The sequence below is a fragment of the Equus asinus genome, chromosome 2, assembly GCF_041296235.1.
Source record: "Equus asinus isolate D_3611 breed Donkey chromosome 2, EquAss-T2T_v2, whole genome shotgun sequence".
Taxonomy (NCBI): domain Eukaryota; kingdom Metazoa; phylum Chordata; class Mammalia; order Perissodactyla; family Equidae; genus Equus; species Equus asinus.
Window position 1 is genome coordinate 88,085,580 of NC_091791.1, and position 25,480 is coordinate 88,111,059.

The 25,480-nt window shown below is 48.4% G+C and overlaps 1 protein-coding gene across 2 annotated transcripts in view; it reads left to right on the forward strand.

Moving 5' to 3' along the window:
* Positions 1-25,480, forward strand: part of VSTM4 (V-set and transmembrane domain containing 4) — a 96,655-nt gene that overhangs the window by 21,576 nt on the left and 49,599 nt on the right. For both annotated transcript variants that reach the window (XM_070493244.1, XM_044759414.2), the window contains exons 3-4: positions 10,027-10,095; positions 18,443-18,550. In XM_070493244.1, the coding sequence (XP_070349345.1) occupies positions 10,027-10,095; positions 18,443-18,550 (177 nt within the window). The remainder of the gene's footprint in view (positions 1-10,026; positions 10,096-18,442; positions 18,551-25,480) is intronic.

Below are 25,480 nucleotides of genomic sequence, written 5' to 3' on the forward strand. Positions count from 1 at the left end.
CCGCATGTAGTTCGTCACCTCTACTCTGCGTCCCCATGTCCAGGCACTTGCTGGCTGTGTTTTGTCCCCGTTCCCTTTAGTAACCCTTTGACCTCCCTTTACTGCCTCTGTCCTGCCTTAGCTTTGAGAGTCTTCCTGCTTTTGTGCCTTTTCCATTCTGCTTGATGTCCCTGTGACCCCCACACTTGTCTTCTTGGGACACCTATCTGGCCTGATCCTTCTCAGGACTCGCAGACACTCTGGAGTCCTAAGCATGAGGGTGGCCCTGGGCGGGAAGGGGAGGCTGGACCAGCCCTGAAGCCTGGTCTTTCTTCAGCTGCCGCAAGAGAGTTTCCAAGATGAAGCCTGAGGTCCATGGGGCTCCTGGTCAAGGGCAGGCTCCAGGGCAGTCCTGGGGCCACATGTCCTTGAGGGTCACTGAGCTTTGAGAGGGACCAATTTTGGGGCTCAGCATGAGGACCCCGCATGTGCCCTTCACCCCTGGGAGTGTGGCCCCAGTGTCCTCAAGAGTGCTAATGTTATCCATTTCAGGCTCTGCTCTTAGGGGTACAATAGTTTTGATTCCTCAGGTCTCATAAAAATTGCCCTCAGTGACTTTTCAGTCCAGTTCTGCCACCCACAGACTCAGAAGCCTCTGGTATTCTGAGCCGAAATGAATTTCCGTACTTTCAGACGGAGATGTCTTTGTCAACAGTGAAAATGCTAATAATAGAGGTACTTTGTAAACACTGCCTCCTACAATTTAATCAGTTTCTCAGTCTGACTCCAAATAATATATTTTACTGAGCCAAACTGCTATTTGACTTAAGGTTGTATAAGTAAGTTTAGATGTGGGGAGTGGTCAAAACAAGCAGCAGACTCTGTTACGCTGGAAGCATTTAATGAGGGCAAAGATGAAATTATAACATAATTTCTTATCTGGCTATTTAACCCCCAAATTTTAGAGGGAATTTAATAATTGAATCTGAAAGTACTACCACAGGAAACCAATATTTCAAGTTTCAGTGGAAGGAATTAAATAATTCCTTTTTCTCCCAAGACATGGAACAGATAATTAGGAATGAGATTTACTAAACATTTAGTGGGCTGCTTAATTAAGCAAGCACACACCATGGTGTTTAAAATGTCAACAGGTCCAGACCCTCCAAGGGAACAAATGGGCAACCGGAGTGTAATTCAAACACCATTTCCAACAATTCTTCGTTGTACCTGCCTTCATGCCGACTCCTGTGGGCATGGAAGAATTTTAAGAGGTTGAGAACTTAAACTGAGCCGATGCGTATGAAGCCCCATTTATGAGCTGTCATCACTGTGCCTTGCCCAAGGAGAGGTTTGATGCTTGCCCTCCTGGGGCCCCAGCCTCGCAGTCTGGAGGAGGGGACATATGTAGATATGGGTATAGATCTGATAGACGTTATTGAGATAGCTAATGAAAAGAGAGTGTGAAAGGGTCCTACAGGAGGGTGACGCTGGCTTGGGCATAAGGGAGAGACAAGGGTATATTCTCAGGGGAATATGAGAAGGTCACCTAGAGGATGGGATTCCACTGGGATGTGAAGAGGGTGTGACATGGACCACACCAAGGCAGGAGAGAAAGCAACCTGAGCAAAGGTGTGGACAAGGCAGAAGAGGAATTTGCACATCACCGGATGGAGATAGATGCGTGTTTGTGGTTGGGGAGGGGTGGGGTGGGCAGTGATAAGAGGAAAGGTGGCACGGTGGACCCAGCCACGGACCTTGACTCCAGGGATCCTGCCAAATCCTTCTCAAATGCACCCTCACACCTGACAGTGTGTGGTGCACAAAAGGGCTCAATAACGGGTTTTTTGGGTGAAAAGTTGAATGAGTGATCCAAACTCTTTGATCAAATGCCATTTTAATTAATGGCGACAAGGAGAAAAAAGTGATAGCAAGTGTGTATATAGCTCGCCCTGGAGTCGTATCTGGAGAGGGCCAGTGACCAAGCCCTATGGGTCACTATTTCCTAACTGCTATTTGGGGACATACACATGGCTTTTGCATCTGTAGCTGATTCCGTCTCGGAATGTGACTTCTTTTCCTACTGCCTGGGCACAATGGGAAGTCTATTCAATGTGGTTTTCTGTGAGCTCTTTTGCTTTGTTTTCTAGAATTGGCCTTAGAGTGAATGCAGAAGGAAAGAGGGGCTTGAAACACACCAAGCTGGAGCTTTGCTGTGTCTCCTCAGCTGCCCTCTTAGCGCGGGTCACTCAGAGGTCCTAGTCACATGCTGGCTTTGTCTGAGCCCCAGGAGAGATTTCCTGTGGCCTGAGTCTTGGAGGACAAGGGGGCAGGGAGGCAAGAGGCGAACTTCTGAGAGCGGAAACAGAGACGGTCTCTGTGTCTCTCTGGGGTTGGGTTGCCTTCCCTGAGAACGCTGACCCAGTTATAAATACTGGGGACGCAGCTACATTTAGCTTTTTCCTTGGGAAACAATCCCATCATTGAATAGGAAGGGCCCGTGAACCGGGTATGTTAACTTTTGAATTTGGAGCAAAGGTGTTGACTCATCTTTATTGTACTTAAGCATCTTTTCCTGTGCATACTTCATATCACCAACCTCTTCCAGGCCCCTTAGATTTTTCTCTCCCGTTGATCTGTGCAGGGTGCTGGCTGAGGAAACTGAAGCAGAGTGGTGTTTGTTCTCCAGATTTCTACACCCCACTGGGTGCAAATTAGCAAGGTCTGCATGCCAGGGATCAGGGCCTTAAACTTCTGCCCCTCTCCTTTCAGCTTGAAGGAGTTTAAGAATCATCTTCTCTGCAGGTCTTGGGACTTCTGCCTCCATTCTGTAAGAAACTTAAGAAGTCAGAGGCCATAAAGTAAATCATGACAGACCCCCAAGCATGTGACTGTGAGGCCAGATCATTGCAGAGAAGTCAGCCTCGACTGCCTGGTGTGCTGGTGCATTCCTATGGCTTCTCAGGCACAGCTTCCAGGGGAAGGAAGGTGTCTGGATAGCGCGGGGCCCCCTGCCCAGCCTCCCAGAATGTAACCATGTTGTGGTCCCAGCGCTAAGTTCCCTTTGGGTGACTTTGACCCACTAATATGGTATCATGTTCATTTGTTCATTCAAAGTAACTATGACTTGCTGTAGGCCGAGAAGGATTCTAGGAAGAGAAGACAGCAGATGCAATCTCGGCCCTCACAGAGCTTCCCTTTAGCTGGAGGTGGCGGATCACGCACAAGAGACATGTGTCAAGCATAGAGAAGGCTCCTAAGGCAGCACGTTCTATGGGGAGGGAGGGCATGCAATATTAGATAAACGTTGGAGGAAGGCCTCTCTGACTCAGATTGTCTCCGGTTTCCAACTTTGAATCAGCCACTTGGGGAGACGCGTCAGTCCTTGTAGACGGTCTGCTCTTTTGAAAACAACTTTCTTGAAAGCTGTGTTTTTCCCCTCGTATTCCTCTGTGCTGAGACATGCTATTTAAAGGGGCCTGCTGGAGTCTTGTAAACAATACTCATGTGATCAGCTGACCCCTTAGGTCTTGCCGTTGCTCTTGTTTTCCCTGGATTATACTGAAGAGGCATTGGTCAGTTTCCAGTCCAGGACCCTTGCCCTGGACTAGACGGGAGATTGAGGCCCGGGGTCTGGCTCCTTGTGACTCTAATCCCCTCTTGCTGTCTCCTTGGACTTGGAGCCACTTCTGGACTAGGAGTGTGTGAGGCAGGGCTTCTCCAAGTGGAGTCCTGGGACCTCGAGCCTCAGAACTTCCTCAATGGTATGCTTCCTAATTATGCAGATTCCTGAGACCAGAAGCTCAGGGGCAATGCCCGGGAATCTCCATTTTAACAAGGATCCCAACGAATTCTCCTACATGCTGAAGTTTGAGTAACCCTGGTCTTTGGGCATTTAAGGCAACGCCCTCTACGATCAAGATCCCTAGAATCTGGGAGAATACTTTCCCCCAGCCTGAACAGCAGTAGAAATAGAAAGGCAAAGGCGTGTCTCCCAACCTCGGGCCACGCTCTCCTGTGTCCTTGCTGCTGCTCCCTGCAGCCTCCTCACGCCTCTGTCTGTGCCAGGGTCCCGTCTGTGCACCTCTCCTCCAACACCTGCACGTGGAAGGCTTTCCGTGTCACAAATATGCTCCTTACTTGGGATGTAACCGATGGCTGCAATTTAAGCTCCTTCAATTGTAGGACTCTTTGTTAAAGGAATTGGGGATGCAGGTGAGCAGGTGGGAAAGAATTTGGGGAGAAAGGGAGCCTTCCCAGAGCCTCTAAAATTCTGCTCCATGGATATCAGGGTCAGTCCTTCAAGGCCAGTCCAGGTCAAGGTGTCAGTATCATCGGTGAACAGGAGACCAGGAAAGGAGCGGGAGGCCCCTTGGCCCACGGGGCATTGTCACAGGGTCTTGGCGTGAGCTCAGGGCACACAGTCTGCCTCAGCCTGTGAAAGGAGCCCTCCCCAGGGGAGTAGGTGGGATGTTTTGTCCAAGTTAGAAATCAAGGCTCTCGGTTTTCACACCTCTGTGCATGGCAGTTTCCCCACGGGTCCCATCAAAGGGGACTTGACTGGGGTTCTTTCTTTCTAATCTGCATCCTCCAGACTTGAGGCTGATATGATCAGTTTGTCTGGGTACCTCTGGGCTGCATTCTTCCAGACTCTTTGATCCTGCAGCCACTTTCAACCAGTTCTTTCCAGAGGGGCCATGACATGGTGGATCTCACAAGTTGTCTCCTATTAGATTTCATCTGATTCTGCTCTCTTAGGGAGGGGCCCCAGGAGAGCCCACTGGGTGCTGGGGTCCCAAGGAAATTACAGAGCAGTTAATAGGTCAGTTGATGACTTAGCTTTCGTGGGCTCTTTGCTCTTCTTCACTGTGAACCTGAACCTATTGATAAATGGGCATAGGAGTCAGAAGAAATCAAGATGCCCACTCTGTTTCTGATAAAGCTGCATTGAGAAAGGTGGTGTGGTGCTGAGGCCAAAGTGGTCTTCCTTCTGCTTCCCTGATCAGTTGCCCCCCCCCCCCCCTCCCGCATCCTGTCCCAAGCTCAGCACTGGGACTAGAGGCCCCATATCTTCTGGGAAGAGGTGGTCCTTGCACTGCCGTCCCTCGTGGGCCCTTGGACACAGGAAGGATGGAAGAGGAGAGTGCACATGAGTGGGTGCAGCCGGGGTTCCCTTGGAAGCACGGCTGACATCTCTCCCAGAAGCTGGAGTAACGAGACCTTTCCACTGGGGTATACACTGCCCACCCCCAGTGTTAGCTATTTGCTGAGAGGCCAGTCTCAGAGCACGTGGCAAGACAGAGGTCACCTTGAGTAGGGCCTTGACCATGGACCTCTCACTCAGACAGTGGGCAGAGTGTCAGAAGCTCGCCTGCATCAGGAGCTCCTCTTCCCCTCCCAGTGGGGGGCTAGGGACAAAGAGTGGAGATGGGGTGGAGGGAGAGTCAGGCAGTGTTACTCCCGTCAAGCTCCCTCCTGGGAAGGGATGGAAGTCCCATTCTTCCTCCCCACCTTGGAAACCCAAGCACAGAGAAGTAGGGCCCCCACCCACCATCATGACCCTTCAGGACAACCCAGGCTGGCTGAATGCATGTGAACCTCTAATCTTGGGGGCTGAGAGGTGTCCCCATCTTAAGCAGCTGTCAGGGGTAAGGACTTTCAGTTCCCTCTGAGCTGATACTTAGGAAGAACCAACACTTTGGGTGTGAAAGGCTGCTTGGTCTTGTTCTTCTTTCCAGTTGTTTGCGAGTCCATCTGGACCACAAGGTGAGGCCAACACAGTTGAAAGTGATATGTTTATTGAATCTTGTTTAAAAGGCCGCAGCCTTCTGAGGGCTAAACCCATTGGAAACCATTACAAATGCTCCTCCATCAAGAGATTTGCATTTTATTTCGGAAAGTCTTCACCAAAATTAGGAATCTGTAGTTAGAAAATTTGCCACTCTTTCCTTGCTCAAACAAAATGTTTCTTTGAGGTGTTTCATTCTCTTCCATCCATCCTGTCTACCCCACAGTGGCCTCTTCATCTCCAGTTGACCATGATTCATCTCCAACTCAGCATCTCCAGATTGACCAGGGTAAATTTATATCTGCTGTGTGCTGCTGTGCTGTGAGGAGTGAGGTGTGCTGATAAAGTCAAGAGGGCCACTGCTTGTCACTACAAAGCCCTGCCTCCCTGGTCGCATATCACCGCTGTGTTTCCTTATGATCTGCGCAAGATGCATGCTTTGATGGTGTATCAAATTCTCTTTGAGACAGCATGGAATTAGCAGATGAAACAAGAGAGTTATGGTGCACCCTTGGGGAAACTTCTGAAGCTCTGGCCGAGTCCATATAAAGGTTTTCCTTTTTTATAGGAACAAAGAAGATTATGACCAGTATTGCTCATCATCATATGCCTAACAAAGTTGTTGAGCTTTCCCATAAAATACTGCCCTAGGGAGAAATGAGGAATATCCATTAATTCCTTGCTTAGAGCCTTGTTAGCTTAAAATCTCAGTTTGTTGCTTCTTTCAACACCCATCTCCATAAGCCGATTAAGGAGACCTTGTTATCTTGTATCCCAAATAAGCCAAAGGGAATTGTAATTGGATTAAATCAAGGACCTGTAATTTCTGAAAAGAAAAAGTAAAAGATGAATAAAAAGTGACCCGTAGGCACATGTCTTTGCTAGCGGTAGCAGCCCATGTAAGCTGCAGACATTAGCCACCAGGACAGGCGACCTTTCTTGTGGACCATTGGAATGATTACAAATTTATACTCTGAGGCAAAGGGCTGACAGCAAAGGACCATGCTGGAATTAGACATGGGAATTAGACCCCTGAGTGAAATAGGCAAAGATCCCTGCTCTTAGGGAGCTAACATCCTTGTGGATAAAAATGACTCACTAGATCTCAGGTGCTGTTCTGAGCATCTCCCATGTATGCATCCATTTGACCCTCACTCTTATCCTGAGAGTGGGCATTTATTCTCATCCCCATTTTGCAAATGGGGAAACTAAGGCACTGGGAAGTTGGGTGACTTGCCCAATGTCACACAACTAAAGGGGCAACTTATTATTTCAACCTGGTGTACATCAGCGTGTACCGTTCATCCAGGGAATCTTGGTTTAATAGGAGATTCTGATCCAGTAGATCCAGGTTGGGGCCCCTTCTGACAAGTCCCCACGTGACACTGATGCTGCTGGTCCGTGGACCACTCTTGGAGTGGGAATGATCTGGGCCATGATGGGCATCCCTGATGTCCTGAAAACTGAGCTCCTTAGAGATACAGTTACTTTTGAGTTTGGTATCATCTTCATCGGGACTCTCTGTGGTTATCCTAGCCTGGGCTCAATTAGTTGAAGCTATGAAAACCCATCAAGCTAATTCAGAAGGGGGACGGGGATAGTTTAAGAGTACAGAGCTCACAGAACACAAGGACCGGGAAAATGCAATACATTAGCCCTCTTGGGATCCAGAACGCCATCAAGATAAAGTTTCTTAGCCCCACAGGTCCTCTCACCTCTGCCTTCCTCTTGCAGGTTCTGCCCTCGGCTCCATTCTGCTTGCTTGTTTTCCAAACATTGCTGCCTGCCCGGAAGTCCACAGGGTCTTTCAGCCCAGGGCCCACAACAACCATATGTACTCTGATCCTTAGTTTAAATTTCTAAAAGGGGGATCTGATTGGTTGCTTTGGCAGTATGCAGATTACAGGGGCTGTGGGTGGGGCAAACTAAGCAGGAAAGATGATGGGTAAATGGTGTGACACGTCTAATATCACCTGCAAGACCAAATTTCCACTGAGGTCATTCCTGCACGTCCTGATTGCTCACTCTGTGGGGCTGTCAGAAAGAAACAGATCATTCATTTATTTACCAAGCACCTACCAGCTGCCAGGCAGTGTGCCAAATGCTGGGGATACAGAGGTAGAAGCTACAGCTTCTGGTTTTCAGGAATTTAAGTTCTAATGGGAGAGGAGTTCTTCTCCAGTAATGACAGACTAGCTTATAGCAGACCAAAGCCCGCCTTCTGAGAACAATTAGAAAAGCTGAAAAAAAATCTGCATTTCAGCTTTTCTAATTACATATTTATATCCCGTAAATACATTTGTATTACATAATTGCATAATTATATATGTGCATATATATTTCCACTATCCTAATTGTTCTCTGAAGGGCTACATAGATAGATAGATAGAGTGCAGAGAAGAGCAACGAGCAAGCCCAATTGTCAGCGACATTTAACTCTGTAAGAAATTCAACCATACTTAAGCAGCACTGGTTGAGAGAAGCCATGCAGAAAGTGGCACTCAGGACGTTTAGGAGGCAGGCAGAGCTTTTGGCAATTCTAACAGTGAGATGAAAATTAGAAGGGCTGTGGTAAATACCCCAGGCTTTCCATGGGAGATCCTTAAAGGACTACTGTACCCTGAGAGTAAGGGCAAACCAGAAATGGACTAGACCATATAAAAACTGAGAGCCAGCCTCAAACAGTTCAAACCCCGGTGGGATTCTGTGATCATCCTCTTACCCTACCTCTTACCTACCAGGAAGCTACAGTTTCGTCTAAAGCTCCCTTGATTTTCCATATACAATGTGTGGCATTCAATTAAAAAAAATATCAGGTTTATCAAGGGATAGGATCAAAAGCAAAAACAGATAACAGAGACAAGCCTGTGGGTGATGCTGATATGAAAGTTATCCAGCATGTACATTAAAATAATATGAATGATATGGTTGAGAAATTAGATGACAAGCTGGAGAAATTCATTAGAGAGCTGGGATGTATAAAAAAGAATTCAATGGGTAATCTAGAACTGAAAAATACCGTGAATGCCATTAAAACTTAACAGATGGGTTTAACAGCAGTTTAGACACAGATGAAGAGAAGATTAGGGGTCTGTGAGATAGGCCAACAGAAAATATCCAGTGCAAGGCCCAGAGAAATGGAAAGATGGAAAATTCAGAATTGAAATCCATCGCAGTATTAATACAGAAGTTTGTGGGAAGGGCAGTAAATGGAATTGAAGCTCCAGACCATCTTTGCTGTAGTCCTTGCCTCTCGTATTGATTCGGTCTCCATTCCAACTACCTTTGTCTTTTTATTGAGGTCCTAGATTCCCTTCTCTAGAGCTCAGTATGTAGCCACTGACCACTTGTGGCTGTTTAAATTTAAACTGATTAAAATGAAATAAACTACAAATTGAGTTCCTCAGTTCCATGTAGACCAGCCACATTCCACATGCTCAGTATCCACGTGTGGCTGTGGCTGCTGTGTGTACAGTGCAAACAGAATGTTCCCATCATCTCAGAGAGTTCTCTTATGCAATAACCTCATTCCTTGACATTTTGCGTTTTCTGTCAGGTTAACTTTTAGATTTTTACCTGTGAATATGATGCCCCTATGTATGGAACCGCTCCATGCTTCTAGACTCCTTAGTGTGATATTCGAGCTTTTATACAGTGTAGTTCAATTCTATTTCCCTGACTGTCGAGAGCAGGCACAGTAAATTCAGTGATCAATCACTGACTGAAAGAAGATGAAATAGTTCAGAATCAGATGCCTGCTGCTCTGTGTGACTGTCTTGCATGGAGAATGGTGCTCAGAGCACTTAGCCTGAGTCATCAGACGACCTCAGGCTCCCCTAGGGACATCTAGGCAAGGACACTATATCTTAGAAAGATGTCCACTATGAGGGTAAAACAAATAACATTTTGGTTCTTGAAATTCCCATTGGAGAACTCTTTATTTTGCGAATATATGGGGCAAGAGGGACTTCCCCTGAACTGAGTCCCAGCTTTGCCATCTATTGGCTTTTAACCATAGACAACGTAACTGCCCTCTCTGGTGTCTCAGGTCTCCCAGTTGTTGTGTGTAAGTCATTGCACCTCTTCCTGACATGTGAGTTGTGATAATTAAATGTGGTTTTGCACATGTGAAAATAACTTTATAAATGTAAGTGATGTATGTATCATATGGCATTACTTTGTATTACAGTGTGGGCATGGTCACTCGACTTCATAAGCCCCTTGACTTCGTGCTAAGCTGTTTCTTTTTTGTCTTCCAGTGATTTCCCTCAAAGCTTCTGAAGATTCATCCTTTGAGAAAAAGAAAAAGACCTGGGCAGTTTTTGAAGGTAAAGCTTGCGTATTTCTTTATTACAAGATGCTGCCTCACTTTTCGATAATAGGAAAGGGATAGAGTAGGAAGAAAGGACCCTAGATGCTTAGTGTTACCATAACATCAAGTTGTTTCCTTGCCTTAAACTTACTCAAGAGCAGGATGGAATCCCTGGCTGATGGAGTCAGCCCACAAGGTTTGAAAGACTAAAGATAAAATTTCCAGTCTGCGTTGTTTGGGGTTGTTTTGTTTTGCTCCAGAATTCCTACTCCTAGGTGATATTAGGGAGGGATCTTCAAGAGATACAAAAATGAAAAGTACTTCTACTGTGACTAATTTTATCTCAGTTTTCTTAAGGAGTTTGGGGTTCTGGAAACAGTTTGAAAACCTTAAGCAAGTGATTTTCAATCCGTGTTAGAATCAGCTGGGGAGCTTTGAAAACACCGATGCCTGGACCACATCTCTAGAGATGCTGATGGAGTTGGAACTTGTTAAATCTTTCCAGATGATTCCAGCATGCAGCCATACCTCGAGTGGTCATTCCCAAAGCTGGTCCTAGACCAGCGGCATCAGCATCAGTGTCGCTGGGAGCCTGTTACAAATGCAATTTGTTGGGTGCTGCCCTTGCTTATGGAATCAGAAACTCTCGCGTTGGTGCCCAATAATCTGGGTTTTAATAAGACCTTCGGGTAATTCTGATGCACACTCAGACTTGAGCCTTAGAGCAGTGATTTTCAACAGGAGATGATTTTGCCCCTCTGGGAACATTTGCCAACGTCTGGTACATTTTTGGTTGGCGCAGTTAGCATTTTGGTGCTACTGGCATCTATTGGGTAGAGGCCAAGGATGCTGCTGAACATTCTACAATGCACAGGTCAGCCCCCCACAACAAAGGATGATCCGGCCCCCAACGTCAAGAGTGCTGAGGGTGAGAAACCTTGCCTTGAAGTAAGGAAAGTCCACAGAAATTATTCTCACAAAGTGGTTGAGGATTGTGACCATAAGCAATGAAAGAATGTACTTTGTGGGCTCTCAGGCAGAGCCTGTGGTCAGTGAAAAACTGATGAACGTTAAGAGGTGATGGGGAAATTGTGAAAGATGACATCTTGGGAAGGCACGGCATTTACTGATGATGAATGACCTTGCCAAAAGGACCTAAGGAGATGGGTGTGCCTTGGGGCTTCACTGTCACCTTTTGTTAATTCACAAGGTATAATGGATGGAGAGCATGCCCTAGGGTGAGCGCGCCTGGAATCAGACCCACCTTTTCCAATAGTGAATTGAAAGCAGTGGACTGAGGGACTTTCTGTCTTAGAAAAATGTCACTATAATTGTGAACATGGTCTGCAAACTATAAGGTGTCATTCATGTAGGCTGTTAGGATTTATTGTTTTGTTTTGAAGTCATAAAGCAACAACATGGATGGACCTTGAGGTATTATGCTAAGTGAAATAAGTCAGATGGAGAAAGACAATTACCATATGACATCACTCACGTGGAAGATAAACAAACAAACGCACACAGAGATAGGGAGCACAGATTGGTGGTTACCAGAGGGGGGAAGGAGGTGGGGGGGGGATAAAGGGGTAAAGGGGCACATGTGTGCCATGATAGATAGAAACTAGACTTTTGCTGGTGAGCACCATGCAGTTTATACAGAAACTGAAATATAACAATGTAAACCTGAAATTTACACGTTATAAACCAGTGTGACCTCAATAAAAAAAAAAAAAATTCTTTCCCAGATTGCATTTGACTCCAAGAATAATTCTTTGTATTCCCTGCCTTTTCTTCTGCACATTTTGTAGCTGCCTTTTTCTTTATTTGATGTCTCTCTCCTACCAAAATAATCCCCAGTTCCCTCCCTCAGCCTTTCATTCAGGGAATGCCTATTCATTAGCAAAAACATGAAAGTGACTTTACTCCTCATGTGGTGAAGCAGTAGAAAAAGCAACTGATTTATCCCCTGTTTCTGGGGCTGCCCAATGACCAAGGCCCCATGATGGGTGGGATGGAGACATCTGGGGCATCCCTAAGGTAGGTGGCTGGCAACTGTGACAGCAGGAGCCCTGTTTACCGTCAGATGCATAAGGATCTCCTAGGAGGTGTGTTAGTAATCCAGACTTTGGGCTCCCCTCCAACCCTGAGAATCTGATTATTGCATTTAGGAAGGGATCAAAGAATTTGCACTTCATCGGGCTGTGGTGTTTCTGATGCAAGTGGTCTGAGAACCATATTTTGAAAATACCGCAATCCAAAAAAGCAAGACTTGATATGTTTGGAAGAACTGTAGCATTTAGTCCTGACATGCTTTCCAGCATAATCAGCGTCTCTAAAACACTTTGTATAATTAATAATGTTTTATAATTCACGTGTAGCTGCAGAATGTCAGAGTTACTCTCCACCTAACTCTCTACACAAAATCCTTAGCCCAACGTGGGCTCTCTTCTCAGCACGGAGAATTAGGTCCCTTCAGAAAAGCAGAATTGGAATTCTCACTATGTGTAAGGCCACAGAGCAGCTGTTTCAACCCAGGATGCTTTCCCTCTTATTTCGGCAGTGGCAGTGACAGCATCAGCATCCGTGTGCTTTGCTTTTTTAATGCAGCCACAGGTCAGGGGTGCAGTTGAAATTCCCTGGTGCCTGATCCCAGGCCTTTGCCCTTTTGTTCCTGGAGGGGCGAGCTGCAGGAGAGCCTGCGGAAGGATATCCATCCTCTTGGGGCTTAGCTGGCCTGGCTGTGTGCCCGCAGCACAAAAAAGGCATTGTCAGGCCTCTTGGTGTGATGCTGGAGTAAGTTAAATCCTTCCCCATGATTGCTCAGGTATTTGGCCCCGAGCAAGACGGTATTACAGGCTGGGTAAAAAAAAAAAAATAGTAGAACCACGTGGTTTTCTTGACAGAACCGCCATCTCCTAGGCATCTGCGTTTGCCCTGGAAATGTACAGGACTGGATTGGCTTTCCAGATCCAGTGGTCCAGGGAGAGTTGGGCTCCTTCCCTGTGCTGAGGAATGCTGGCGTCACCGGGTTCAAAGCTGCGCTGAATCCCCCAGCCGGCCTCGGGGTTGCCCAGCAACAGGTGCTGTCTGCCTTTCATCGGGTGGCTGGGCCTGGCCTGGCTTGTGTGGCTTGGCTTTATGGGAGGGCGGGAGCTGGCACACGGACACCGTGCACCCCTGTCTCGGCCTCCCTGCCGTGTGCACATCCCTCCAGCCTGCCTGCTCCACCATCTGCTTCAGGGAGGCCTGGGCGGGGGGGTGGGGAGACATTTTCTGCATGGAGGCTTACAAATTGAGTCTAAAAATGACACTGGTGCCTTTGGAAGCCCAGTGGCAAAAGACAAAGCTGCAAATGAATTCAGGGAAGATACCAAGATTTTTAGGATTGTTTTGAGTCTGTAGGTGTAGGGGGTATTTTAAAAGTTAAGCCCAGATTTGGTTAAAAGCAGATGTTTTGTTAAATTTGGATCTGAAGGCTTAGTTTCAGGCCTTGGACAAGGGTCGTTTGGCCTGCTCTGAGTTTTAAAACCTTTTATAGTTAGAGGTTTTTACGTGAAAGTTAAAGGAAAAGTCGGAAGATACCGTAGCGCTGGGCCAGCATGCCAGCTCGAGGACAGCTGCCTGGAGCTGAGCTGCCTCTGTCGGGCAGGCCACAGCTTTGCTCTGGCTCTCCCAGCGACAAGCTGGCCCCGACTTCTTAGGAGCTTGTGACCTTGGCTTAAAGGGCTCTGGGTTTATCCTTTGTTTGCAGAGAAGAGCGGGGGAGGTGGTTTCAGTGTTTTGTAGTAGCTACAGCAACGTGATTGTCTTTATGCAGCAAAAAGAATGCTTGGATGGGAGGAAAACATCAGAACTTGGGGGTACTGGTTGCTTGCCCAATCCAGGAAGAGCTCAGGTGTTTTTTTGGGGGGCTTTTCTGCTTCTGCAAGGTGACACTTTTTCTGGTTCCTGTAGCTTCAAGAACACAACAGAGAGCAGGCGCAGTCGCTCCTGCGCCTGTGGGGACCCAAACGCAAGCGGCTGTGCCTGCTGGCCAGTGTCCACTGCCCGGAGGGCCTGCGTGCTTGGCGGTGCAGCTGAGCCTTCCAGATGGGCCAGATGTTTTGCGATTCTGTAGCCATGGCTGCCTGCGGAAAGCCCCCTTGGTGCCACGTTGAGGAGGCTGTGATCTGAAACCATAACGTGGGCCTCTTGGAGCCCCTCTCCTCCTGCCAGGGCACTGTGGCCCACAGATGTCTGCAGTATGCTTCTGGGGATGCTTGTGGGAGATTCTCGCTGTGACCTTGTCCCTCTTTGGTTCCCGCAGTCCCCAAATCAAGGAAAGAATTCTGATGAAGAGGTGAGCTCGTGGCTCACATTGCTGTGCTCTGGTGGCACAGAAGCTTCAGTAGGACAATTTTTTCTCTCCATTCCAAGGATGAGACTGAAGCCGAATTGCTCTTGCCTTTTTGGTCCAGGGGCCCGGGTCTCCGGAATCCCTTTGACGGATGTTACACCCACCTGCCCCACGTTCTCTCTGCCTGGCAACGTGACCCCATTGTTTACCATCCTCTTGTGCCAGGATTGGCTCTGCAGTCCTGTTCCCAGAGTGGTTTGCTCAGCGGTGTGTAAATCCAGGACTGGCCGTATGTCCTCCAAGTTCTCGCCCATCCTGTATCTTGTCGTGAGTCCCCGTCTGTGACTTCTGCTCTGTCCTCAGAGTGTCCTGTTGTTTCAGTGCAGGCCCACGCCTCTCTCCTAATTCTTACCACTTGCAGAGTTCTCTGTGAATCCACACGGCCCACCCAAGTGAGACATGGGCCTGTATATAGAAAGGCAGTTTTGTTTTTAGTTATAGGACAGGGTTTTCTCTATCTCTGTCTGAAGCTTTTCACCCCCATTGAACTCCTCGACCCCTCTCATCTGGCTCTGCTCCCGTCATCCCACGCAGTTGGCTCTGCCCAGCACTTTTCCGGTAGCTTCTTAGTGGGAAAACCCAACGGGTGTTTTCCAGCAGGACTCGGTGCTATTACGGAGTCTTTCTTACAATGCCCTACTCGCTTGGCTTCTAGAACGTTCACTCCAGTCCTCCTCCGCTTCTGTGACCGGCTCCAGGTCGGTCCCTTTGTAGGAGACTCTTGCTCATTCCCCGCCCCCGACCCTGCTCCTTTTACTATCAGTGCAGGAGCTCCGTTCACCTGCGACCTTGTCCTGCTGCACTTTCTACTTATTTCAGTCCAGGCTCCTAAGTTGCCAGTCAAACTAGCTTAGCCAAAAGTGCTGACTGAGCCAAAGAACACAGGAGGAGCTCGTGGACTCTGGGCAGAGGCTGCCCTGGGCCTCCCTGCAGCACCGGCCGGGGTCAGAGAGGCGGAAGGAACACGTGATGTCTGTTTCCAGCCCACTCTCCTTCCTTCTCTCTCCTTGACATAGCCTTCCCTGCTTCTCCAGGCTCACCATGGAAGCCAGCGCCCTGCCACCCCTAGCCCGCTGGCTCTTTCAGTTTGAGCACTTAACTGATCACTTCTCCAGGTCCCAAGGGCTTTACGAAGGTGCGTTCCTGTTGACACAGCAGTTCCACTTCCAGGAACTTAAGAGCATAATGGGAGCGATGCATTAAGCTCTGCGCTTATGAATCCTCATCCTGAAATGATTTCTTCTAGGGAACAGTTGGAAACACCTGAGCAGCCAATGACTTTGAAGTCACTTATATTGACATGATAAACTTTTATCGTATTTTTCAAAACAGTTCTGAATTATTTTTTGGAGAGAGGTTAATGAGAAAATGAGATTAAATAAAAAGCAAGATATGAATTGTGTGATCTTAATTAAAAATATATACATATATATTATGAAGAACACTGGATGCTGGCAATAGCTATTTCAGGGTGATGAGAAGGCTGGGGACGTTTTTCTCTCTCTCTATTTTCCCTCTCTCTCTTGTTTTAATCCGTCTCTCTATTTTCACATTTTCTGTGTTATTTTAAATACGACTCAGCACTTTGGGAAGCTCCCCTTGACTGCTCCAGGCTGGGTTGGGTCCCTTCTGCGTGCGTTTCCAGTACTGGGCACACATTCCTATTTTTGCAGGTACCACTCAGCCCTCTGATTTCTTGATGAGAAGACCTTTGCATGTTCATCACTATATTTCTTGCATCTAGGAGCGTGGGGAACATGGCCGATAAATGTCTGTTGGCTGAAGAAATTCAAGTCAGAGCAAGTTTTTTAAGTCAGAGAAACATTTTTGCTGAGTCCAAACCTTTGCCAAGTTCAAACATCTGCAGCCTTTTGCTGCCTAGGAGGTTAAAATAACGCTTTTGGCTTCTCTTTCACTTTCTGAGAGGCTTTGGCATTTTATCAATCAGATTGATGATAAAGTTGATCACTGGAGTTTAAGAAGTGGATGTGTATTGTTCTGGGCTGAATGTTTGTGCCCCCCAAATTCTTGTGTTCAAATCCTCACCCTTAATGTCCTGGTATGAGGAGGTGGGGCCTTTGGGACGTGATTAGGTCGTGAGAGTGGAGCCCTCACGAATGGGAGTGGTGTGCTAAGGAGAAGAGAGCCCCTGAGAGCTTGTTTGCTCTCTCTCTGTTCTCCGCCATGTGAAGACGCCAAGAGATGTCGCCAAACCGGGAAGAGGGACCAGACACCAGGCCTGCCAGCACCTTGATCTTGGACTTCTCAGTCTCTACAACTGTGAAAAATAAATGTTTGTTGTTTAAGCTGCCCGCTCTATGGTGTTTTGTTATAGCCGCTTGTAACTAAGTAGTAACTAAGACACATAGGAACATGCTTTAACTACGGGACTTTTAAAAAAATTTTACGAGATCATTTTAGATTGACATGTATTTCTAAGAAATAATACAGAGAGATTCCTTGTACCACCTGGTACCCTTTACCCAATTTCTCCCAGTGTAACATCTTGCAAAATTACAGTACAATATCACAGCCACGATGTTGGCATTGATACAGCCAAGACACAGAACGTTCCCATCACCACAAGGGTCCCTTATAGCCAAACTCATTTTCCTCCCATCCCTCACTTCCTCCTTAACCTCTGGCAACCACTAATCTGTTCTTAATTTCTATAATTTTGTCACGTCAAGAATGTTATATAAATAAAACCATAAAGTATATAACCTTTTGGAATTGTTTTTTCACTTAGCATAATTCTCTGGGGAGTCATCCAGGTCGTTGTGTGTGTCAACAGTTTAGTCCTTTTTCATTGCTGAGTAGTATTCCACAGTGTGGCTGGCCCACAGTTGGTTTAACCATTCATCCCCTGGAGGACATCTGAGCTGTTTTCAGTTTTGGGTTACTATGAATAAAGCTCCTGTAAATACACATGTAGAGGTTTTTCTGTGAACTTAAATTTTCATTTCTCCAGGATAAACGCCCTGGAGTGCAATTGCTGGGTTGAATAGTAGGTGTAGGTCTATCTTTTAAGAAACTGCCAAACTCTTTTCCAGAGTGGCTGTATTATCTTACATTCTCACTGGCAATGTCTGAGTGACTCAGTTTATCCGTCCCGTTGCCAGCATTTGGTATCGTCACTGTTTTTTATTTTAGCTATTTTGATAGGTGTGTGGCATGTCTCATTGTGGTTTAAATTTGAATTTCTCTAATGACTAATGAAGAACTTGTGAACATTTTCTCATGCGCTTATTTTCCATCTATATATTCTCTTTGGTGAAATGTCTGTGTGTTTCTGCCCATTTTCTAATAGGATTGTTTGTATTTTACTGTTGAGTATTTTTTGTTGGTTTTTTTTTTTGAGGAAGATTAGCCCTAAGCCAACATCTGCCACCAATCCTCCTCTTTTTCGCTGAGGAAGACTGGCCCTGAGCTAACACCCATGCCCTTCCTCCTCTGCTTTATATGTGGGATCCCGCCACAGCATGGCTTGATAAGCGGTGCGCATATCTGCGCCCAGGGTCCTAACCGGGGAAACCTGGGCTGCAGAAGTGGAGCGCGTGAACTTAACTGCTACACCATGAGGTGACCCCTACTATTGAGTTTTGAGTTCTGTATATTCTGGATACTAGTCCTTTGTTGGATATGTAATTTGCAAATATTTTCTCCCAGTCTGTAACTTGACTTGTCATCTTCTTCATATGGGTGTTTACAGCGCAAAAGTTTTTAATTTTGATCAAATCCAATTTATCCGATTTTCCTTATGCAGATGCTACTTTTGGTGTTGTCTAAAAACTGTCTCCTTTGTCCTAGATCCCAAAGATTTTCTCCTATGTTTTTTTCTAAAAGTTTTCTAGTTTATATTTTATTTTGAGTGGGCTTTTGTATAACTCGTACGGTTTGCTTCATTCGGCACGCCTCCTGTGGCGTGGCCCGTCCCTAGCGTCACCCGCATGTCCCTGCCTTTCAGATCTCTACGTGTACGCGGTGCTCGTGTGCTGTGCGGGGATTCTCAGCGTTCTGCTCTTCACCCTGGCCATCATCTGGCAGTCTGTGTTTAACAAGAGGAAATCCAGAGGTAAGAGAACGGATAAGGTCACGTCTGGGAGGGGAGTGCCACCAGACCACAGACAGGCGGAAGGCACTGAGCAAAGTATCACCTTGGTTGAAAAATGCATCTTGAGTCAGAGATTATTCACCTGTGACTGGTGGGCAGAGCGAGTGAGGAGATGTGTCTCCCTTGGACTCTGCTAAAATCAACGGTGACCACTCTCGGCATCATTTAAATTCCCCCTCTTCTCTGGTCCCTTCCTTCCTCAGTCTCTGAGCTCCCTCACCCATCTCGTTCTCCCATGCAGTCAGATGATTGGGTTCTGGCTCTCCCACTTCAGGCTGAGTTTCTAGACTCATTCCTAACCGCTCTGAACTTTGGGTTCCTCATCTATGAGATGAAATGGGATTGACGCCACCTTCCTTAGGTTGGATGTTGGTGTGAGTGTTTGTAATTTAATGACAGTCCCCAGTGCTGGGCCTGGCAGGCAGGCAGGAGTAGAAATCCCTCCTCCTCTTCCTGCTCCGTTGGTGTTCGCTTCCTGCCGTCCCCATTCTTGTGGGTGTCCTGTGCCTCTGGACTCCGTCCTCAGCCCCTCCTCGCTTGACTCTTTCTTTTCAGTGATTACAGTTCCCGTGACTCTCATCTCCCTGGGAAGGTGGCCTGCTCCCTCTCTCTAGTCCCGCCTTTCACCAAGCCTTGACTTCACGTCTCCACCAGCCCCTGTACGTTTCCTCTGAGATATTCTGCCTGCCCTCCCTTCAGAGTTTCCGAAACAGACAAGGATGCTGTAGCTCCCAGAGCCGACCAGCGTACGAGCTGGACCCTGGAAGCAGACCGACTCTGGTTCAAATGGCCACTTTTCTCGTAGCAGCTGATGGCTTACCTGCTGTGCCTTGCCTTCCCCATCTAAACGATGGGAAAAACAGTAGTGTACCAGTCTTATAGGGCTGTTGTGAGGATGAAGTTTAAAAAATACAAGAAAAATCCCCTTAATGCATTCTGGCTCCTTGCAAGTGTCCTGTGTTTATGGTGAGGTGGTTATAGTTATACAGGATAATTATTACTATTAGCCCAAGGTCATAAAGCTGGGAAGTGTTAGATTTGGTGGTCACAGTTTAAGGGGACGCTCAAACAGGGAAACTGAGCTGCGTTTCGAGAGGGGACTCTCCTCAGAGGTGTGGATGGGGCTAAGGGAACCGAGGAGGGAGCGGGGATGCTCTCAGGGACCAGCGCCCACTGGGATGCTGTTTCAACCCTAAACCCTAGGGAACAAGGGTGGGAGAGGTGCCTGGAAGTGCTGAGAGCTGTAGCTGTGGGAGCGTTACCCTACAGGGGCCTTAGCAGAGGGACTCACATGGCGTTAAACCAGCAGGGAGGGAGCAGGAGCCTGTGTTCCTCAGCCCCTCCGCTCCCCTGCTCCTCCAGATGTCCTGCGGCCACCTCCCTCTGGTCCTGCCAACCAGAAGCCAGAGGACAGTGCATAGAGGTCAGCCTGCAGGGCCCTGGGCAGGGTGGAGAAGGGTGGATGGGGGTGGGGAGGGGTGCGTGGATACAACCAGCACACTCAGCCCCCGGAGATGCAGCGAGGGCTGCAGCCCCATCTTTCTCCTCCACGGCCCGTGCCCTCCTCACCATGCTGTGGGTGCGTCTCTGTGCTGTGTTTTGGAAACCTTCCTCCAAGGGGTCCGCCCACCTCATCAACAGTGCCTGAACTTTTCTCCCATTCCAAACCCTGGACCACTTTTATGAACTTGTGGCACGTGTGGCACATGTGCACATGCATTGGCCTGCCTTCAAGAGGACAGTGTATAAGGCAGGGACTAGGCCTCTGAGTCATCCTCCTTGGAATTTGGCTCATGACAGCTGCTCCACAAATGGTGGACACATGGGCTTGCTTCCCGGCTGCTTTGCTCCCAGCTGTTGGGGTTTGGAAGCCACATAGGCAATTTCCAAGCCTGTTTTGCTCTAAAGACACCTCCGCCTGCGCTCGGGGGCATGATGGAGAAGTCTGCCTGTTAGGCCTTAGGTGGGATCCAGGAAACCAAGCAAGGTGGTAGGACGAGGAGACATCCTTCTGCTCCAAAGCCAAGAAGAACAGACTGGGACATGCACTCCAGGCTTTACACAGAGCTGCCGAGGATGCGGATCCCAGCTGCCCTTGTGCCCCCTGGAGTGGGCTCCAGATGGCCTCGTGTGCACTGTGCACGGCATCTGAGAGCTCTAGTGAGCTGTCGAGAGCTTTGAGCACCTGTGGTGGGCCAGACCCCTCGCTGGTGCAGCTGCCATTGGCAGGCTGGCATCCTCTACCCCTCACAGAGTGGGTCCTGCCCCGTGTAGCCCTTCCTGGGCACCTCCCAGCTACACTGTGGGTCCAGGGACAGAGAACTGTGGGTGACGGGCCCAGTGCTGCCCCTCCCCTGGGCCCAGGAGCCGTGGGGCAGCACCACCCAAACCTTCCCGAGCAGGCCGTTCACCAGGAACCTCCTCAGATGCTGGTGATAGTTTAGTCCACCTGGCCAGGCCTGAGAGTGCGTTTCTCATGGGATCCTGGGTGATGCTACTGCTGCTGGTGTGAGGCACGCGTTAATGAACAAGGCCTTCGAGCCACTTCTTCTTAACTCTCTCCCATGGGGTACCCTCTCATACCACAAATATTTTGAAATGATCCCGTTACTGTCTTGAAATGAAACTCAGAGATAAGACATGCTACCAGTTCCCACAAAAATCAACTCGATGGTCTAACTATAATGCAAAGGAGAAATGAATGGAAAGTGATTCATAACACAATGAAACAAACCAGTGATGCACCTCTTCTTTTGAATTTCAGAGAAGACACTATTCCTTTATATTTGACAGGATTTGAAGTATAGGTGTGTCTGTTTACATTTGAAATAAAGGCTAAACAAGTGCCTATATGTTTATATGAAGACTCAATATGCAAGAGACAGGGACAAGGATAGACTGACGAAGATGTGCCTTAAAATCCAGAGTGGCACCACGCGTAGTGATGAAATTTCTAAAATCCCAACTGTTGGTAAAGTTTCAAATAAAAGTATACATTCTGCCTGATTGTCACACTCCTTAAGCATTCCTCATTTATTAAAACTGGGCAAAAATATACCTGTGTTTATATGTAAAATGGACTTGGGTTCCAGGCTCTGACGAGCAGGATTTTTCTCTACACGAATGTCAGGAGGGTCATTCAAAGTCATGTGGGACAAAAATCTTCATTTGTGGGCTGTCTTATGGATTTCTGGATGTCCAGCCCGCCTGCCCTCTGCCTACCCATTGTCAGGTACTGTCCTCAATCAGTGTGATAATCAAAAACCCCCCGGAGAGTTCTAACTTGCCTCTGATACCCGTGAACTTTGAGCAGGCTGTTCCCAGGTCTGGTGTTGAGTTGGAGAAAGCACGGCCTCCAGGAGCCCATGGGGCCAGGCTCGGTGGCGGGAGACATGGAGCGAGCGGGACACCGTCTGTACGTGGGCCTGCTTCTATCCTCACACTCTCTCTGGGCTGTAGCTTGTTGTATGAGGTCCCTGATTCCCAGCTGAGAAAGTAGAGGCATGCGGAGCACAGGGGAAGAGCTCACATATTTTAAAGGACCCCAAACCCACCCCCTCCAGTTCTAAACTCTGTGCAGAACCTCAACAGACGCCATCCTCGGAGAGCCCTGTCACTGCTCCAGGCAGACTGGGGAGGGTTTAGTCCCCTTCACGGTTCCAGGAAGGCCGCCTCTGGCTCAGAACCCGGTAGATTTGCAGGCAGAGCCCCAACTTCCATTGAGGCCTGGATTGTAGGGCCTTTCCCAGCTTGTTTTCTCAATGAAATTTAATAACAAAAATGACCAAAGGGGATCTGATAAGCATGGCCTTGTTTTAGGTCGGTTAAAGACCTTTCCAGCTCTGAGGACGTAGCTAAGAGCAGTTGCCTTTCCTGTCATTGAGTGAGCTCTTACCCAGAGGACATGCCCTGGTCACCCTGAAATGTTTCATGTGGCTATTGCTGTGTAACACACCCCCTCAGTCATAGTAGCTTCAAACAACATTTATTTGCTCAAGATTCTGCAGGCTAGGCAGGGCTCAGCCGGGCAATTCTGCTGGCAGTGTCACTTTGAGTCTCCATGTGGCCTCGTTGTCTGGAGTTGACTGGGGCCTGAGATCTAGGAATGGCACCACTCTTAGCCCTGGGGCTCACCTCTGAGACAGAAGAGACAGAAGGACTGGCGACCATGCCCTTCCCCTCTAGTCTCACTGGCAAGGTAACCATACCCTCCTACTTGGTGACCCAGGGCTCTAGCGTGTGCCTAGACGGGATGTTGGCATAGTTGTCACTCTGTCACGTTCTGCTGGTAAAGGAAGTCATGAGGGCAGCCCAGATTCAGGGTGGGGAGGACAGTCCACCTATTGATGGGAAGAATAGCAGACAATTTGTGGTCATCTTTAAGTCGCCACACAAGGAAAACTGGATTGCTGTCTTTCCACTGCCAGAACCAATGGGAAGCAGCGGGGGCCCAGCTCAGGGGTGAGTATGGGATACACCCAGTCACTCACGGTGGCTGGGGCTTAATGGTGACCATTGTGGGCCCTGAGAACTGGAGGTGCCAGGGCGTTACCCAGGCAACCAGCTAGTTCTGGAGGAGCACTGCGTCCTTGATGCCCAAGCTGGGATGGGAAGGGGTTGGCGGGGGGGCGTGGCAGCAATTCCAAAGGGGCAGGTTCCAGCAGTTGCCAGAGTGAGAGCAGCGACGGGGCACCTCCCCTTATGTCAGGCTATGCCCCAGGGCGCTGCTCCTTTATGGGTTAGCTGCAGTTGGTCATAGCTCTCATTGGGAGCAGTCAAACATTTGTGGGCCAAGCCACATGTCCACATAAAAACCAGTGACACTCTTATAATTGAAATATAGCATATTCTTACGTTCAATGCTTTGTACTGTTAACAAGTTTGCATCATTTTGATTAAAATGATTACTATATATGAAGTGCTTAGAATGGTGCTTGGTGCAAGGAGGGCCCAAGGTTTACTAGGGACCCACGGCAATAAAGACTCCCTCGTGACATGGACGGTTTCTAGATTTTCTGTGCAAGAGCGGATGTTTGTTGAGCCTTCTGCATCCTGACCACGTGTAGGAAAGCCAGCCCCTCCTTGAGTGGGGACCACAGAGCATGCGGGTTTGCAGGCTGCTCACACACACGTGGGAAGCAGAGCTGAGCCCAGGACCTGCTCTTCTGCCCCTCAGCAAGATCTATCTCAAAAGAGGACATCAGAGTAGCTGGCCCTAATCCTGCTTCTGACATAAACAAAGCCCATCCTGGAAGCCAGAGGGTCAGCCCCCTTCTGCCCCAGGCTTCCCGCTGCTCTGCCCTCGCCCCAGGCCTTGCACTGCTTTCTTTCTCTGGGGCGCTCACTGTTTATGTGAGCTGGAGTTAATTGCACCCTTGTGTTGCTTGCCAAGCACAAACACGCTTTCCACTCTTTTCCCAGAGAGTGAGCTGTGACTGTCTGTCCCTGGTCTTCATTAGCACCAGGGTGCCTGGAACTGCATCCTGGGGCGTCTGCAGCTCTGAGTCACCCTGGAAAACACCCATCTTGGTTCCCAGAGCGGAGCCAGAGTTATTCTAGTGGTTCCTTGAGCAACTGGTTTCCAAAGGTCTTTTCTTCTTTGGAAAATAGTCTACACTCGCTGCTTTGGGGTAGCCCCAACCATCCCCCACGCTTCCACGTCTGAGCTTTTGAAAGGACAGCTTTGAAGGCACACCAAAACCAGACAGGAAGGGGAGGGGCCTAACCTCTTTATCGCCGCTCCTCCATGTTCTTAGCTTCCCCTACCCAGAACCTGCTGGCGCCTACACCCCCTGCCACAAGCCTGCTGTCCACTGCTCCCCTGTACCGATGGCATCAGAGGGCCTGTGATCTTTTCTCCCAGAGGGACAAGAACGACGGTGCTGGGGGCTGCGTCCCACTCACCATCACACTCGGTGAGGAGAGGCCGTGAAGCTCAGAATGGGCTGGCTGTGGACAGACGAGGAGGGATGGATCAGCGACCCTGGGGCCGTGGGGAGGATGAAGGCTCCCCCACCTGGCTTCAGAGACACTTGGACAACCCTGAGTGTGAGCTGTCCTCTCGAAACACTTCTGAGACACAGGCTTGGTCTTGAGAGTGCGTGGGAAGCCTCGGCTGGCGCTCGTGGGGCCCCTGCTGCCGTCAGAAGAAATCCCATCTTTGCGGAGGTGGGTAAGCTTCTCCAGTAGCTTATTCATGAAAGAGCACTGGACGTCGAGCCTGCATTCAGGCTCCTTTGCTTACAGAACTGATCTTCTCAGGCCCCAAAGGTCTCCTTACTATAAAATGGGGATAGAGTTTCTCTAACCTCTCAAGGCTGTTCGGGACACTTTTCCCGGAGCTGTGTGGCAGCCAGTCCTGGGCATGGGCAGCTCTGGGGGGCACCTTCTCCTGTGTGCGGTTCACCTTCCTAGCTTGCACCCCGCTGTTGTATCACTGTGACTACAGCATCAGCCACCCTGGCCACTGGGGCAGACGAAACCCCTCTGTACATTGTCCCCAGTAAAGATACAATTCGGGCCACGCATGTAATTGGACATTGTTTAGAAGTCACAATAAAGAGGTAAAAATAAACAGGTGAAATTCATTTGAATCTATTTGATTTAACCCTATATATGTGAAACATCATTTGGACAAGTGTCAATGCAAAGATTCTTGAATGAGATCTTTTACATTCCTTCTTTCACACTAAGTTTTTGAAATCCAGCACGATTTCATCCTCCCGGAGCATCTCATTTTGGACTAGTCACATTTCAAGTGCTTGCCAGCCACCCGGAGCTTGTGACCACCTTATCAGACAGTGTGCCTCTGGGTAGACAACTTTACGTGCTGGTGCTTTTTATTGAATGGATGTGGCCATAAAATGGCTCTTTGTACCAAGAGAACAGGAG